Source organism: Morone saxatilis, unplaced genomic scaffold (genome assembly GCF_004916995.1).
Source record: "Morone saxatilis isolate NCDOM2014 unplaced genomic scaffold, NCSU_SB_2.0 Contig12, whole genome shotgun sequence".
In the NCBI taxonomy this organism is placed as follows: Eukaryota; Metazoa; Chordata; class Actinopteri; family Moronidae; genus Morone; species Morone saxatilis.
In genome coordinates this window covers 2,394,061-2,411,771 of record NW_023339674.1, presented here as the reverse complement: position 1 = coordinate 2,411,771, position 17,711 = coordinate 2,394,061, and the positions used below count along the sequence as shown (strand labels likewise).

At 41.0% G+C, this 17,711-nt stretch overlaps 2 protein-coding genes across 4 annotated transcripts in view; one reads left to right on the top strand and one right to left on the bottom strand.

The window, feature by feature from the left end:
* The first annotated feature begins 640 nt into the window (after positions 1–640).
* tbc1d7 (TBC1 domain family, member 7) lies at positions 641–8,068 on the top strand. Of its 2 annotated transcripts, none has more exons than XM_035653124.1 (8): positions 641–705; positions 1,761–1,894; positions 2,497–2,577; positions 2,659–2,849; positions 3,978–4,115; positions 4,490–4,635; positions 5,788–5,917; positions 6,539–8,068. In XM_035653124.1, exons 2-8 carry the CDS (start codon positions 1,783–1,785, stop codon positions 6,623–6,625), a joined length of 885 nt encoding a protein of 294 aa, XP_035509017.1. In that variant the 5' UTR covers positions 641–705; positions 1,761–1,782; the 3' UTR covers positions 6,626–8,068. The 2 variants fall into 2 exon arrangements, with proteins under 2 accessions (XP_035509017.1, XP_035509016.1); XM_035653123.1 differs by having other exon boundaries at positions 641–864.
* The window catches only part of LOC118321676 (phosphatase and actin regulator 1-like), an 18,088-nt gene continuing 8,125 nt past the window's right edge, over positions 7,749–17,711 (bottom strand). The window contains exons 3-13 of one of the 2 annotated variants that reach the window (XM_035653122.1): positions 17,240–17,320; positions 16,214–16,336; positions 15,917–16,120; positions 15,571–15,832; positions 14,028–14,233; positions 12,589–12,745; positions 11,240–11,295; positions 11,089–11,150; positions 9,920–10,060; positions 9,740–9,816; positions 7,749–8,366 (exon numbers count right to left, since the gene is read on the bottom strand). In XM_035653122.1, the coding sequence (XP_035509015.1) occupies positions 8,351–8,366; positions 9,740–9,816; positions 9,920–10,060; positions 11,089–11,150; positions 11,240–11,295; positions 12,589–12,745; positions 14,028–14,233; positions 15,571–15,832; positions 15,917–16,120; positions 16,214–16,336; positions 17,240–17,320 (1,385 nt within the window). In that variant the 3' untranslated portion in view covers positions 7,749–8,350. The remainder of the gene's footprint in view (positions 8,367–9,739; positions 9,817–9,919; positions 10,061–11,088; positions 11,151–11,239; positions 11,296–12,588; positions 12,746–14,027; positions 14,234–15,570; positions 15,833–15,916; positions 16,121–16,213; positions 16,337–17,239; positions 17,321–17,711) is intronic. The other variant, XM_035653120.1, reaches the window with a different exon arrangement.

Genomic DNA, 17,711 nt, shown 5'->3' with positions numbered 1-17,711 from the left:
TTGCACTGTTTTACTTCCATTTGCACTCCACTCCATTTGCACTGTTTACTGTAGCTACTGTTAATTTTATATTATATATGTCATAAATTAATTACATTTTTATTTTATATTTTATCTTTTATTTTATGTTTAATTTTATTCTTAGGGTTAGGGTTTTTAATTTTAGTTTAATGTATGTTTTGTATTTTGTATGCTACTGGATACTTGAATTTCCCTCGGGATAAATAAAGTATCTATCTATCTTGTTGCAACTTCTAAAAAAATATATAAAAATAAACATTTTCCTCTTACTGGGGATTAAAAACCACTCATCTAAGGTATAGAGTTTGTTTATTGATGGTTTAATTATATCCTATTACCTCCTCAGAAATAAATAAAACTACAAAAGGGGGTAAAGGGCGGGGAAGACACGTCACCGGAAGAAATGCTTGCTTTGTTTTATAGTTGCCTTCAAAATAAAAGCATATTTCGGACCTTTATCATTTGCTTGCTTCGCGTTGTTGTGTACATGAGTTTTTAATGTAGACAGACCCCGATAAAGGCATTTAAGGAGTGCAATACTTTGGCTAAGTTGGTACTATACTGATACTATAAGCAGAATCAGATAACCAAATATACGCCCCGTTTTTACTTCGACAGTGCCACCCGGAAGCGTTTCGATAACAACAACAGCGGTTAGCATGTAGCAGTCCGAGGAGTCGTCAGGTTTATTCTTTTAAATGTTATACTTCGATTACATCCACCTAAATGTCACATATTATATTAATATATAATATTACCGCAACAAACGCGTCGTACTCGCTGTAGTTAACGTTTGCTTGTTGTCTGAAGCTGGAGGTAGAAACAGTGAAACACCACTTTAAGGTCATTTAACACACACACACACACGTGTTGTAATGTACCTAATGTTATCTTTGCTTGTCCTCACACTTAATATTTATTATTTACTTTCTGAAGTATTTGTCAGATTGTGTTTTATAACGTGACAAACTAACTGCATATTCGTTACTGTACACTAGGGGTCGCCAAAGCTACATGGGGGGGGGGTCGTGAGGCCTTCTTGATTTTAACGCATGTAAGAAAACTTAAAGTAATAATAATAATAATAATAATATACCTTGTAGGACTATATTTCTGCATTTTATCTCACTTCTATGAAGAAAAGTTAATGTAAAGTAAATTTAGTCTGATAAACAGTGGCCAAACGTCAAAAAGAAGCCTCTTTAGTATTTGTGATTGTTAAAAATTATGAAAAATAAGTAATTCAAACAAAGAATTGTATGTTAAGTTCCCTAAACAAGAAGTTATCTGCTCAAAATTCGTCCAAATCACTCCTTTAACACAAACGTCTTGCAGTTACTGAGCTCACTGTTTGAGTTTATTGTACAGTTTTGATTTTAATGTGAAATATCTCTAAAATATGAGTGAGGGGTCATGGGGATGCACGATATTGATTGTTTTACAGCCGGTACGATAACTGATAAGATAACTGATCATTTCACATTGTTGTATTTTAAAAAGAAGTTAATAACCATTAAGCCTATTAATCGTTTTGCATAAGAATTCAAAATAAATGATCGGCCATAATTAAATTATCCCAATAATTCATAATAATTCCCCGTTATTGGCCGATAATGTATCTGCCCTGACGATTATCCCTAAATATTCATGATAAATAACAGGAAGATACAGACCGAATGTTGTGGTGTTGTTTGATTCTCTGGCAGCCACAGCTAATGTAATTTGGAAATGTTGTGCAGGTGTCACTGAGCAGGTCAAAGTATGGCTGACGACCCTCAGAGAAACTTCCGCTCTGCATATTATGAGAAGGTGGGCTTCAGAGGAGTGGAGGAGAAGAAATCACTGGAGATACTGCTCAAGGATAATCCTCTGGGTAGGTAACAGTGCATAACGCACAGAAAGGGGGGCTTAGAGATTAAACTGGGGTTGGACTAGTTTGACTAAATATCCTGGAAATAATCTATGTTATACTGGAATTTTCTTATTGTATTTAGGCTGCACTGTGGCCAAATTCATGCTACGCTTAAATGGAAACTTGATGAATTAATATGGACGACGTCAGTTCGTTTGAGATGGCACATCTTACAAGCTTACAAGACAGACCCAAACTCAATTGCCGTTATGCTGCGTAATACTCTGTAAGAAATGAATTATTGCGCATGCAGACATACACAAAAAGTAGTCCCCGTTTCAGTCCACATGACAAACTCAGAAAGAGGAAAAATCCACAGCCATCTATGGCATCGTTCCTGAGCAAAGTGCTGTCCTGTATTGTCAAGAAAAACCTCCAGAAAATGTCTTTGAAAGGTTCCAGAGTGGGAACCCTCTCAGTGATGTTAATACCACCTATATACATTTCACCCGAATATACTGAACTACGAATTGTTATTTCAACCAACTAATATTTCTCATATATTTGTGGTTGAGATTTGATTGGTGTAAGTCCTGTTCCCAATGTTCTCACCCTTCTAACAGATCTAGAAAAGCTGAGCACCTTCAGTCAGAGGTTCCCCCTCCCCTCCATGTACAGGATCCACGTGTGGAAGGTGTTGTTGGGTAAGAAACACACACACACTCACGTCACAGTAATGGTTGCATGTTAAATGTGATACCAAACAAACTGTCGTGTTCCTGCAGGCATCCTACCTCCCCACAGTGACTCTCACACTCGGGTTGGAGGCTACAGGAAGGAGCAGTACCAGGACATCCTGGAGGCTCTGGAGGTAATGAGATACATCAACTCTTCCACACCCGCCACCCACGTCTACCTGCGCATGTTCCAGCTGGAGAGCCAGGTGCTCCCACGGTGCTCCGAGACCTCCGCCCCGGTAAGATGAAGCACACCCAGAGTGATATTGTCACATTTGAGACTGATAAAGCATCCAGGGTGGGTCAGATGGTACCGAGGGGGGGGCTGAACCATTTATATACGACAGTTTTAGATGCTCAGCTGGTGGTCTTATGCAGAATTAGAGAAGAAAGTGGGAATGTGAGACTGATGTAACTGGGAGGTTGTAGGACCAGAGATGTGAGCGAGCTGATGTGTAGAGGTTTGTAGATAGTGACAGAAACAGGCGATAAAATGATGAGAATTTTGAATGTGACCATCGTTTTTATTTCTTAAAACCCCACCGGGCCTTCATATATTGCATTAAAAGCGCCCATATTAACATTTTTTTAAACGTAAACCTACAAAACCTCCCAGACAATATAACATTTCAGCAAGATTACACAATAAGCTGAGTGTGATGTGAGCATGCTTGTTTATTAAAAATATATTTACATCTGTAAGTTATCGGTTCTGGCATCGTCACATGATTAAAGTCTGACTGAGATAACAAACTGTACCTCGTACTGTGGCTTGTGAAGTTACTGCAATTACTGGATGGCTTCCTGTCTGAGCAGCCCACAAATATTTGAAATCAGCATCAAGCTTTTAATTATGAAGCATAATTATAAAACCCCGGAGCGTGAGTTGAAAATGACTGTTTAATGACATTGCTGGTAATACTTAAGCCTGTGATGTTCATGTTTATGTTAGGACATATTTTACAGTCTTTACCACTAAAACCCTTTGTGTTCTCAGTCAGTAACAGACCGAGTAGATATATCCAGGACCATAATTACACAGGGAAACTGCACAATGTGTTCAAATCAGCCTGAATATGTCTGCTTTCAGTGTTTTGTCTTTAAAACTATGTATTAGTCTAAAAAGTGCCTTCAATATACACTTAACTATTACAAAAAAAACCTTTGCGTCTGTTTGTCTTTGTTTTTTTAATTTGAGTAATTTATACCTCAAGGATGTAATCAGAAGTTTATTTTGAACAATTTCAAACAATTTAAACAAAAATAGATGAAATAAATTAAAATGTGAGACACGTTTCCGCATCCTCTGTGAGCAGTGGCAGCTTCTGCTCCGGTCTGATATGTACGATACTGACGCGTTGTTTCAGGATGAAGAGAACGAGGACTTCCTCTCCATCAGTCGAGCCATGGAGGAGATCGTAGATGATCCCATCGACTGCTACTGGCTGATCAAGTGTTTCGTCAATCAGTTCCACACAAAGTTTGGAGACTCCGTTCCCCACCTGGTGAGTGTCCCATTTAGCTCAAAGGAAAAATATATCGCCTCTAAAAATGTTGTTTCAGCTTTCAGTTACTTTGTGTGGTTTTCGTCAATGGATGGAATATGCTTTAAACAAGCAAAACTCATACATTTTCAGTGTGTGGACCCCACGTTTATTAACAATAAAATCAGGATCATAGATCAAAAATAAGAAACTTAAATTAAGTGAAATTGAAGATACATAGTATACGAGGAATCATGGTGCAAATTTAGTTTCTAAAATGTCAGAATTGATGTGACAAAGTTCTGAGGAGTCAGGAGTTCGGATCACATTCTTTTTCAATGTGCATCACTATGAATTGAGACTTTGTTGCTTCCTGCTGTTGTGCTTTGGTGCAGCCGAAGAGCCTGGAGCATTATCTGAGTCAGGAGGAGCCTCGGCTGCTGAACCATCTGAAGAACAGCGGATCCCTGACTCAGCTGCCCTACGGCCTCTGGTTCAGACGCTGCTTCGCTGGCTGCCTGCCCGAATCCAGCCTGCAGAGGTCAGTTTCCCGTAACGGTGCTGATCACCACATCTGCACACTTTCAGTAAACCAACAGAGCGAAGGTTCACACATTCCTGTTTTATCCTCAGCAGAATGGGATTATCAAAATCCTTCCCTGCAGCTGCTCAGGAAAAATATTAAAACTTTTATACTTGAAACCACATTTCTGCCTAAATCTGTGCAGCTGATTCACGCTGGAATCAGACTACACAATGTCAGATTTAATGATCAAGGGGCCTTCAGTTTCTGCCACGACTCCAAGAGACGTCTCAGACTACTTGTTGAACCCTGATCAGTCTTTGCTGAAGTGATCAGGCAGTAACATATTAGTCCTGATAATTATTGTTAAGGAGGATGTTGTAAACTTTTATCCAAAACGTCTGTCAGGCTGATCTGATCCTGTTGTCAGGAAGCACTCAGACCTGCAGTTACAAAGAGATGAGAAGGATGTCATTGTTTTTTTTTACTGGAGCCCTGCTACACAAGGAAGAACTAGCATTGATAAAGTCTTAAAGCAATTCTAGGTAATGTGATTCCGACACACTTTTTTCCCCCTGAGGATTTCCTCATGGTTGGTTAGCTTTCAGTTCTGTGTCTAAAAACAGAATCCAGCTGATATCCAGCACTAACTTGTTATTCCAGCCAGGATTTGTGTGTCAGCTAACATTAAAAGACTTGCCCACAGACATTCGCTTTACTCTTCAGTTCACCAAGATGTGCTTCATCCTCTCTGCATGTTAGCTGCAACTTCAGCCACATAGCTAACATTAGTTGCTGTACGTGCTGTGTCCCTGTTCACACTATATCATGGTGTTTGACTTTACCTTTAACTTTGCAATGCCTTATGGGGTACAGGAAGATAACCAGAACTGTGGTGTTGCTTACCAAAGGAAACAAATACACTGCAGAATATTTAAACTTGTTGCTTAGCACAAACATGTCTGAAAGCTACAGACTGAGTGAGAGTCAAGAGACAGCTGTCCCCTTTGTCTGAATGAATGTTATTAAAGTCAAAAATACATTTCTCTCAAGCCTTCAGAAATGAAAGCGGTATCGTTTTTAAGATACAGCAGAGGCTTCGTCATTTGTACAGAACAGGTTTGACCTTAAATTCTCAACCGCGTTCAAATGAACTTGGATTGTTTTTAGGGTGTGGGACAAGGTGATCAGTGGCTCCTGTAAGATCCTGGTGTTTGTGGCCCTGGAGATTCTGCTCAGCTACAAGATCAAACTGTTGGGCATCAACCGGCCTGAAGGCGTCGTCAAGATTCTGTGCAACGTGAGTAACTGACGGCGCAACAGTGTTACGTTATAGAGTGCTGCAGGGGGCCCGCCTGGAAGCTTCGCCCTGGTTCCTTCAACAAAAAGCCAATGGGATTATTACAGATAGTAAACTCTGTGGCGAACAGAAGTTTATGATACTTACATGTTTTGTTCAGGAAGATAATCAAACAAATGGACTTTTATATTATATTTTTGAAGCATAGATTTGAAGTAAAAACATTAGGCTATAAACAAACAGCACGGTGGCAATAAAGGCGAACTAGTAAGTAGATAAGTTTCCATGTTCGGTGTTCACCAACAACCTCTAGTCTTTTTTAAGACACTTAAAAGCTTCAAAATTGATGTGTGGCTTATTTATCTATGTATTTTATGTCTTAGAACAAAATGTGAAAATCTCTTAAAGCTTGTGTAACCACAGACTTTATTTCATGCATCTCGTTCAGAAAACCCACTGACTTTGAGGAGAGGGAACCAGAAGTGTTAAAATGCTAACTCACTTCCTGGTTTTTGGACTCACTCCTGCCGCGCTCTGTTGTCCACCAAACAGAAATGCATTGTTTGTCGTCCTCATAGTAGGCGGCCTTGTAAAAATCTCACACCAACCTTTCCCTTCCAGATACCGCAGGAAAACACAGACGCCATTGTGACTAAAGCCATCGACTTGTGGCACAAATATTGCGGCACTCCGATGCACGCTGTGTAGCCACACGGAGCTCCACACACACCTACAGGGGAACTACTTTCCCAGGATGCACCTCTTAACTCCTCTGAGAGACTAACAGACTGTGGCGTTCGGTGTCAGTGGGGATTCATCTCTGCATGACTGAACCGAAAACTCATCACAGGCAACTTTCAGTAAGCCCGAGGAGCCGGGAGCCACTCTTTATATCGACAAGACGATTCCCAGCTTTCAGCAGAGCACGTGGAAAGAAATCGACTGCATGAACACTGGAAACAGCTGCTACACGGAGCGGATGCAAAGAAAAGAAACCTGTTTGGAAAAAGGCAAGGAAGCATAAACTTATTTTTTTAATAAGTTTCTTTCTTTAAGAAACTGCATACATCATAGAAGACTCACAATAAATTAATACTCACATGCAGTTTTTTCTGCTTTACAAAAAAAACATTTGAAAAGTCTCGCTTACTTTCTTTACTATGTACAAGTCTTATAATTCTGAGAATATTTTTCTCCCAAAACATTTTTAAACATACAAGAGACAGTCATATTACTGACGCTTGTACATACATACACACACACACTCAGACACACAGTCATAACACACACAACAGATCAACCAGTTCTCCCAATAATATGGTCAGAAACCACCAATTCATGAACCTAACGTGGACTGTAAACAATAAAAAACTCATGTGGCAGGGTTTTCATATTCTGTACCGCCAAAGGTTCATCTCAGACAATAAAAAATGAAATAAAAAGTCTTCTTTCTTGTAGTTTGGCAGAGAGTTCGGCAACATTTTACTGTGTCTACAGATAATATTCTGTATCAAATGAAACTAGTTAATTTGGCAACTTTTAAATCCCTGTGTAAACAATACTGTAGGCACAGTGACACAGTGCGTTACTGAACTCTCAACAGCAGTCACTCTGGGATGCATTCAAGATCGCGACTTCCACAGCAAGTCAAGTTGCTTTGGTTTAAAATGGCCGTCTGAAAAGGGTTTCTGAGCTCTTGAATGCAGCCCATAAACACGGACAAATGAGGAGAAAATCTGAAATTATTGCTCGGTTGATTGGTGTGAAAGTGTTAGAGGATATTTGTTTTACTGTTACTGGCTTGCAGAGAGAATTTGGGGATTTTGATTCGGATTTTAGGAGATTTTGGCTTAAGATTCAGCTGCCTGCAACAGCATAAGCTGTTATAAATATTTTAATTCCTCTGGCTAAATGAGATAAACGATCATCGAGTTGTCGTCTGTGGAGTAACATTGTGCCAACACAAGCGCGCCCCCCAGGAAAGATTAAGTCCAGCTGAGAACACGGTGAAAGGCAAGAAAACAATCCCTGTGTAAAAAAACAGAAAAATGAAGTCCCATCTTCACCTCCTACCGTTCCCATCCTCCAAATCGGCACAGATTGTGTTTGACTCCCAAAAGCAAAGTAAACAAATCGCCACCTCTTCCTCATTAAAAAAAAAGGACAAATAAAAGCTTTTGAATATCAAGAGGTCTGTAAAGTCTGCACTGACGGGAGCCGCCAGTGGAGAGTTGAAGCCATCTGTACTTGTAGAAGCGTTTGCTCCCGTTTCCTGTGCTGGCCGCAGCACACGGGTTGTGTCCAGTCTGTCAGTGTGAAGTCGACGCTGGCAAGGGGAGCAGGTAGCAGTACGAGGGCAGCAGGTAGCGGTCTGAACACTTGAGGCTCGGTGTGGGAGTGTGAAAGCATGGCCGAAGGTCTGGCTCGACCACTTTACGGCCGATGGAACCTGCAGGATGACAGAGAGGAAGTGAGTAACGTTTCAGAAACGCTAGCACCTTTAGGTTTGTCAGGTGGTCTTTTACTCCAGAATTAATGGTCCAGTGTGTAACATTGAGGAGGATCTATTGGCAGAAATTTAATTTAATATTCTTAGGTATGTTTTCATTAGTGTATAATCACCAGAAAATAAGAATCGCTGTGTTTTTGTTACCTTAGAACAGTGGTTCCCAACCTTCTTCCCCCTTTCTATCAGTGAGTAAACTGACGACTGAAAAACTGCACAATGAATCCAAACAGTGAACACAATAACTGCAGGAAGTTTGTGTAAAATTAGCGATTTGGAGGAAGATCTAGTAGATGATTTGATGTTGATCTCATATTTTTTTGAACTTTTTAAACAAATCTCTGTATTTTCTTCATTTTTAACCGTCAAACATACTTAATGCACTTCTTTTTTGACAGATTTCAGTGTTTACACTCGACCATTTGTTCTATTAGCTTAGTTCCATGAGACGTTTTTAATCTATGAGGGAGCGATCCTCTTCCACGGAGGCCACCATGTTTACATGTACAGTAGCCTAGAACGGACAAACCAAACACCGACTCTAAAAAGGGCCTTTTGAGTTTTTTTTTTTTACTTTAGCAGCCACTGTAGTCTCCCTACACGTATGGAAGCATGAGCAGTATTCAGATGGCTGCAACTTCACTGCCAGATGCCACAAAATCCTACACACTGGTCCTTTAAATAAATAAATATCATAACAAACTGATCATTAAAATGTGACATGCAAGAACCCGGAGGATAAATCTTGACTTTTAGCCTCAACAGCTGGTCAAAATATTAACTGAAGTACATGACAGGTAACCTCTAAAACTACTGACTGAATTCCAACCAGCCTCTGTTGTATTTATTTAATGCTACTCAGCTAAATGTCACTTTATAGCTCCTTTTTATTAGGCTACAATCACTTAGTCTGAGTGCAAATGCCAGCACTGGCAGCTATTTTGCCACCAGTCTGTTGACACTTCAGTAGCTCTGTGCAGAGTGGGAGATACGGCAGCTGTCAGAAATTCCAATTTGAACAGTTTTCACACTCGGCTGCTCACAATTATGGTCTGAACAATATGACAGTAGCGCAGTGTAAGTACAGCTGAGACTGACAAAGAGTGCAGCTTAAACTGATAAAGGCTGAGCCAAGTCTAACAATGTAATCTGAGATTTCATACAGAGGATAATCCCTTTACATTTTACTCCAGCACCGCACTCGGGACAAACTTTTCAAACAGTTTGAAAGAAAAGTTGTCTCTCACATTTGAATCTATCTCACAGTTAGTTGTCTGATATCTGACGAGCTCTACACCCTCATAACTCTGCCTTACCTGGTAAAATGGCGGCTCGACTCATGCACCTCCATCTCTGTGCTTTTAAACTCGTTCAGCTCCTTCCTGATGGCAGCCTGAACACACAAAGCGACACACATTTACATACAGTTTATATGTATAGACTCCTTGAATCCAGAGTTAAGCATTGTTTGAGTATGCTGTGTGTGTTAGGTTAACCTTATCAGCAGCTGTTAGCCGGGTCCACGGCTTATCTGCTCTCCTGTCGTAGTCCTGAGCCTCGGCGACCTCCACGTAGTCGCTGAAGCGGATGAGGATCTTCGCCTCCCTCAGCTCCTCGACTGTGGGCCTCTGGCTGAGCTAGAGGAGGAAAGAAAGGAGCAGTGTCAGTCCGATCATCATCATCCTGCAACGTGCACGCTGACGAATGAAAGCTGACGTTCTTGAGAAGAAAGTAGCTGCTACCTTTGTTAGAAAATATGGGAAAAGCAATTTGTTTCTATGTGTAATGTATATATATTTATGGTTTTAAATCTTCTTTTCTCTTATTTTTTCTTTGTATAACTTGAGTTGAATAATCAATAAAATGAAAGCAGACAGAGGTTGCATAACTCTGGCAATAAGACCCAACATTGTACGTTTTTATTTGAATTAATAGAAAATGCTTACTTTATTTAAATCTACCCCTAGAGTCATTTTTTTGGAAAACATTTTTTCTTCTTCATTTGTCTTTAAATGTAAATAAATCTCTTAAAAAATATTATATCTGCACCCCGATCACCTCTAAAAAACATAACTTGTTCCTTGGCTCATTCCCATTTCCCACCAAATTCAACTCATATTTTAAGTCATTTTTGAGATTATCATATAATGAATGATAATAATCTTTATTTGTATTGCACTTTTAAAACCAATGTTACATGTAGAGCCTTAACAGTGATCAGTAAAATCTTAAAAACAATTCTAAAGCACACTGGGAGCCAGAGATATCCTGCTTAGAGATGACACAGACTCAATGACTCATACTAGAAAATATATATATCATTTAAATGAAAAAGGATGATTTACTGGATGAATCTCAAAGACAAAACGTATAAGTAAATATGTATTAAGTGACAGAAAGAAACCAAACTGAAGTGATTGTTTCTCTGCGGTGGAAGAGCGGCTTCATCTATCAATACCTGAGTCACTGAGATGAAGACGATCGCTCTCTCTCTCACAGAATGAGAGGATGATGTAACAGATAATACCATCATCCTTTCAAACGACTGCAGTCTGAAGGGTGGCAGTCCCGTCACCACGGCAACCACGTTCATATTTCCAGCCGGGGGTCGTGAACCGACCATCTAAACAATTACCACTGATCAAAGACTCCGTGTCCATCTTACCTTTCTGGACAAATGTCTCTTGATCTCCCTCTTCTCCTCCTGCTCCTCCAGATCGTTTCGAGCTGGCAGGAAGGAGAACGAGAACATAAATCACACATAGAAGAAAGAAATATCCACCGTCACTCTCGCAACTGTACGCAGCGTTACTTACGTTTGAGTATGTTCCTCTGTTCCAGCTCCTCCACTGTCGGCCGCTGACTCAGCCGTCTGAAAAACAGTGACACATCTATTTCAGGAAATCTGTTTTTATCGTGTGTTTTTTTTATTTCTAGATCATCGTAATTGTACCTGATTAATAAATAATCTCATCCGGGCTGACTTGCTGACTGCCAGTGATCTATTTTGTGAATTTACAGTCTGGGGCTCTGAGGCGGTGCAGCGTTTCATACGGTTGGGAGGATGATGGATGGCGAGTGAGAACAGTAGTGGTGCTAAGAGCAGGAGGTTGAGAGCACTGGGGGTCAAAAGAGAAGCCAGTGGAGGAGGAAAATCATTTCTTCACAGCTGGCTAACACTACTCTACAGTGTTTTTCAAGGTTAATGACACCAATTTAACTAAATCCACAAACTTAAACTTTAAAGATATGCATTTCATTAGAAGAGTTAGAGAAATCTCAATGAAATTCACCTCTCCAGTGATAATATGTGACGAGGTGATTATAAGGATGCACCAAACAGCATCAGCTGATATTCAGTTTACTGACATCAGCTCAAAAAAGGCTGGTGTTTATCTTGTTGTGTTGCATCAATTTTGGCTATATGTTGTTATTGTAATTTCCCAGCTTGGGATCAATAAAGTCTGTCTGTCTGTCTGTCTGTCTGTCTGTCTGTCTATCTATCTGTCTATCTATCTATCTAGTCTATTTCCATTGTGGATATTACAGAAATCTCCTCCATTTTCCAGCATTGAAACTGCTGTTTTTATCATTCACGTCTGAATTAGGGATTTATTCTGACCAGAGCAGAGTCAAAGTCCAGTCTTATAACTCCTTTTTTTAATGATGAAGTGTCTCGGGTTCATTATGATGCTGAAAGGTTTGCTGTGAGTCTGGGAACCCTGATAATGGTTAAAAACAAAGGTTTTAAGAAAGATGTCTTAAGATGTGTCTGAGATGATAAATTGTAGATCAAACAAACGTTTTATGACATAAATAAATGTTTTAAGACGTTTTATCTTTTTGCATTAAGAATGCTTAAAGATAGTTTTATATGATCATTGTGAGAAACACTGCTGTATCTGCACATTCCGCTGCACTTTCCGCTCTTCTACACACTGCACTCCACTTTCTATTTTCCTCATGTCCAGCTGCTCCTCGGCTTTAATCTTCCTCCCTCCGTTATGACTCATCATCCATCATCTGCTCCCTTCAGCAGCCAGGTCACATCTATCCCAGCTAACGTGGGTTCAGCACTTTGCAGGTGACTGGGCCTGCATGTGGAGCAACGTGTGCCTGTGCATGATGGTGTGTTTGTGTGTGTGTGTGTGTGTGTGTGTGATACCTGGTCAGTTTGGTGGCTGTTTGTTGTCGGGACTCGAGTCGCTCTTGGTCCGACTGCAGCGGCAGGATGTTCTTCTCCTCCAGCTCCCTCTTCGATGGACGGTTACTCAGCTTGATGGCCAGAGAGTCCTTTCGTAAAACCTTCATGGCCAGTGTGCCTTTAGCGATCATACAGGAGGCAAAATGGATGTTATTGTACTCTCACCTTACAAGCTGACTGTAAGGAGCCTGGATAGATTTTCTTCCAGTACCTCACATAATTCTGGTGGTTATATTTTTTCCATTTTTTCCTTTTTATTTCAGGGTTTCCCTCGAGGCTTCCAGGCAGAAACAGATCTCCGTCTTGTGATCAGTTTAGATTCCAGATAATGACCTAAACAGCTGTCTAACTCTTGTAAGTGCTCGTTTTTCCTGAAGCTCTCGTAAAAGTGTAATATGTAGGGATGTAACGATACACTCAACTCACAATACTGGGTTCATGATGTGATTATTTTTAACAAAATGACACTGAAGATAAATAATGACTGACAAAGTTTCTTTTATTTCTCAGACAAAAATCTACTAAATGTATTTTCTTCATCAAATTATAGAATCCTTTTTTATTTCTGAGGTAGAGTATAAACTGTGCAAAACAATGAATATTTCCTTCTCTTTGTAAAAATGAAACTGATGTCTCTGTGCCTTGATACAGCTACTGATGCGACTGTCGTAGGACGTCGAACAAGGACAATCAAAAGTAAAATCATGATTCATTTTTCCTCGCACCAATTTCAATCTTCACGTATATGTGTGATGCAACTGTCTCGTGATATATTGTTAGATTCCTAGTAATATGATGTAAATAATGTTTGAGTTTGATTGAGTTTAAGATGTATTCTTGTAAAATGAATGGACTGCACCTATAGCATATAACACCTATTTTTTTCAAGAGCTGGTGGAAGCCAAGCTAGCATGTTAGCCATAATATTTGTACAAGGTGATAATATGTCTGTCTGCCCCCTAGTGGCCACATGAAATCAATAATTGCAGCTTAGATTTTGACCCTTTCTTTTTGGTGAGATGTCTTTATAATCCTGTCTTGGGTTATTGCTCTTAAGGCACACACCCTTTTCTCCTTTCCTTATGTATTATGTATTGTGTGTACATTATTTAAATACGCTGAATAAACTACATACATGCTCCTGTGATAAATAATTCACATCTCTGATAAACTGCAGCTCAGAGAGCTTCCAGCCATGTGAGACGTCTGTGCTTGTGCAACCATACGGAAACACAACGTAATTCATGTGCACACATATGCACATATATTAGAACGGATTACAACAGGTGGCTGCTACATGATACAAATTGACACTGGAAAGCCACTTCTGATCAAAGCTCCGGTGAAGAAGAAGCAGGTGGAACGAGAAACACCACACAGAGAGAATGCAAAACACCTACTTGTAAACAATGTATCATCTTCATCTTCCTCATCATCGTCGTCCTCCTCCTCCTCCTCATCGTCGTCTTCTTCCTCCTCCTCTTCCTCCTCGTCGTCCTCGTCCTTGTACATACCGGGCAGGTCCTCGTAGTCCGCCTCGTTGGGGAGGTTCTCTTTGTCGTCGTCACACTCGATCATCACCGTGGGAACAGCGTGCATCATGGAGCTACGGGGCGGTGGGAAAAAGGGCAAAGGTCAGAGCGGAGGTGTGTGCTCAACGTTGCATGAAGTTGTGAAATAACAGGAGAGCTGCTGCATGTGCGTGATCTAGAGTGGGAATACGTGTGAAAAGTCCACCAACATGGCTGTGACCGATGAGGCCCTGGAATCATTTGTTTTGGTCGTCTATCATTAAACTTGAACTCTAAAAACAAACCATTGGAAAGAAAAGCCTGCAGTTGGAATCAAAATGGTGTAAAATTAAGGAGTGATTTGTAAAAAATAAACAGGTACACACCCAAACAGCACATCAGTAAGCTTTATATGACCAACAACAGCTGCCTAGAGCAGAGTCAAATCAACCTGCAGACAGGAAACCAATCACACTGATGGATGTGGAGGTGTGAGCTGCTGGAGGAGAGGCGGTGTGACCGGTGGGCCTCCGTTAATAAGAGAGCAGTGGGAGTTTTCCATCCACCTGCAGTCATTTCAGCAGAAACCTGAATGTATATATAGTTTTATATATGTCATTTTTGGAGAGAACTTAATTAAAGGCCTATATCTTATTATCTGAACGCGGTGTAAAAACCGAGCAGAGGCTGTAGCAACAGTCATCATCTAAAATGAAATTAGAGAATATTTGTACAGCATTGGTTTTCATTGAGGTTTTCTTAGTCAAAGCTGAGCCTAATTTTATTATAAGATCGGATATTTAACTCCAGTAACGCACGTGCTGCTTGACTGTGAAACAGCGGCAAATGTGTGTAAAATGTCAAACACATGACTGATGTTTTAAATTATAAGTTGACATTACAACTAGCACAACTCTCATTGTTCCTTTTTCTCTTATTGGAGTTAAACACACAGGTGGAAATTGGAACAACTGTTGTCCTCTTCATTCCTGAAAGGATGCCACGTTTTAGACATTTCTTACTCTGCACCGTTGGTTCTCAAACTTTTTCTGGCGTGCCCCCTCCAGAAGAATTTTTATCAATCATTACCAATGATAGGGTAAGCAACTAATAAAGGATGGAATTTTAGTGAAATAAATGTTTGAATAAATGAAATAGTATCAGCAAACTCTTCACGCCCCACAGTTTGAGAACCATTGCTCTACGCCATGACCCCTTCTTATTGCAGGTTTCCAGCAGTGTACACACAAACAAACTGTCATAAAAACAGACCAGCATCAGTAAAAGGATCGATAAGCTCAGAGGCATACGATTCCGACAGATCGGACAACTGGTCCTCGATTATGTAAAATATGATAAGCCGAGCGGAGCACTCTGGGTTCGGATCTCTGCATCAGAACTTCCACACTGACTCCGACAGTTGGATCCTCACCTCTCGAACCGCTGCATGGTGAGGGCCAGCGTCTTGTTGAGCTCCTCTATGATTCTGCTGGGGGGGTGGAGGGAAACGGGCAGCGCCCCGTACTGCAGGGAGTGCCCGCCCATTGGAGCATGGCTGGAAGGTGCGGGGCACTTCTGGAAGGCGAGTGAAGAGGGCTCCATGCTCCCTGCAGGTATGGAGATCATGAGCTTTTTTGGAGGTAGAGGAGGAGATAACTTCACCGACATACACGGCAACTTCACCGGGGCACCGTCTGCACAGAGGGGGGAGGATGATGAGAGGGTTAGACGTTCATAAACAGAGCCACAGACTTAAATATGAGCAAAGACAAACTTACCTGTAATGTGATTAGGTAGCCTGTTGAAGGGTTTAGGTGGTAGTGCAGGAGGTTGTTTGTGTAGTGGAGGAGGTCTGGAGAGCGTAGATTCAGCACTTTCACCCGGATACACACTGGACTTCTTTGTGGGCGGAGCCTGGCTGGACTTCTGGGCGTGGTCCTGCTGACACGCGCCCTCACTAGGCATTTGAAACTCCAGAGAGCCTGAGGAGGAGAGGACACAGAAATAAAACAGTCAGACGCTACGATACGAGCTGGGAGATGAGATGAACAAGGGTGGGAGGCTCTGCTGCCTACCTACAGCTGCAGCTGCACCTTCCATCAGCTCAGTACCTTCAGAGTCCGACAGGCCAGAGCCGAGCACCGGAGAGCGCCCGTTCTCCATCTTCACCTCCTCTCGTAAAGCCGGGGAGGCGCCGTCTATACGGACAGGAAAGGATGAACAGGGGGAAGAGGGTTAAAAGAGGTAAATGGAAGACAGAGGAGGCAGCCTCAAACTACAATTCAGGGCTGCGAGAAGTGTTGAAGATAATGACAAGAGAATCAACCACCAACAGTGTTTGTAATCAATTAATGAATAAAGCAAATAATCACGCAAAAAACTGTTTCCAGGTTCTCAAATATCAGCTGCTTTCATTAGTTATGTTCACATGGAGCCCAGTATTCTGATTGCAATCAGTTTAAAAGCCCCAACAGAACAAAAATGTTCCATATAAACACGGAGAAACTCTTAAAGAGCTCTTACTGGACGTCTTGACAGAAGGACAACACGAAATTACTTTTTTAAACAAGTCATAATGAATGAAACCAGGGTGGTGCTGAAAAGTAGCTGCGGAGAAGACAAAATGCACAATGTATTCCTTTGCACATTTGTGTATGTCACACAGCTCTTCTGATTATATGCAAAAACTGGATCACACCAGATATAAAAAGACCCCAAAAACTTCAATCAGAAGGAAAACCCGTGTGCATGTAACTGCAGCTCAAGAGGCAGAAAGAGCGGGTCGTCATGGGTTGGCCGCGGTTGGATAAACCGCTTGGAGGCGTCCAGGCGCACTTTAGCACGCCACCGTGTGGACATAAGCGCTAATGGTAAAGCCGTAAAAGCTGCCTTTTTCTCTGTTTTAAGTACCAATCTTTACCAACATTTTAAAATCCTCAGTAAACATATCCACAGCTACACTCATTTTGTGTGACTCTTAATATCGTTTTTTGCTACCTTTAATATTTTTACTTGATGAAAAGGACAATATCAGGTCAACTGATTGATCACCTGTCGTTTCCGCACTTGTCAGATTGTATTGATCACTTTTGTTTTCTCACCTTTCTCATAAACCTCCTTCAGCACTCCCTTCTTGATGAGCTCTTCTCTGCTCTGGCGAGTGGACATTTTCCTCTCCAGCACTGGGGGGGGCAGAGGAGACATGGCGTCAAATGAACAACTTGTGGATACTCAGAGCGTTTATTAGTGTTGAGGAATGCGTCGGCTGCAGCAGATGTCTGTTTGGACTTGCTGCCTCCATCGCTGTTGCTACCCAGTAATACTTTTGAAACACAAGAACACATCATGAACTGTACAGTGTGATGACTGAAAACGAGTTTTATACACACACCTCATTTCATTGTCTCTGTTTCTCTGTTGTATTAAATTACTGAATCCACGTTTCAAACGTGTGTTAATTTTTTTTTCCTTCTGTTGTATCTTCTAAGTTGGACATGATTTGTTTCAGTTTTCTCACCAGTTCCATTTTAATATCTGCACACTTTCTTCTTTTTTTTGGCCTTTATGCCTTTA

What these genes read in the sequence shown, in the direction of transcription:
- tbc1d7 (XM_035653124.1), top strand. Translation starts at nt 1,783, where the DNA reads ATGGCTGACGACCCTCAGAGAAACTTCCGCTCTGCATATTATGAGAAG. An exon ending in CGTGTGGAAGGTGTTGTTGG is followed by an intron (nt 2,578 to 2,658) that starts GTAAGAAACACA and finishes GTGTTCCTGCAG; the next exon opens with GCATCCTACCTCCCCACAGT. An exon ending in GAGACTCCGTTCCCCACCTG is followed by an intron (nt 4,116 to 4,489) that starts GTGAGTGTCCCA and finishes GCTTTGGTGCAG; the next exon opens with CCGAAGAGCCTGGAGCATTA.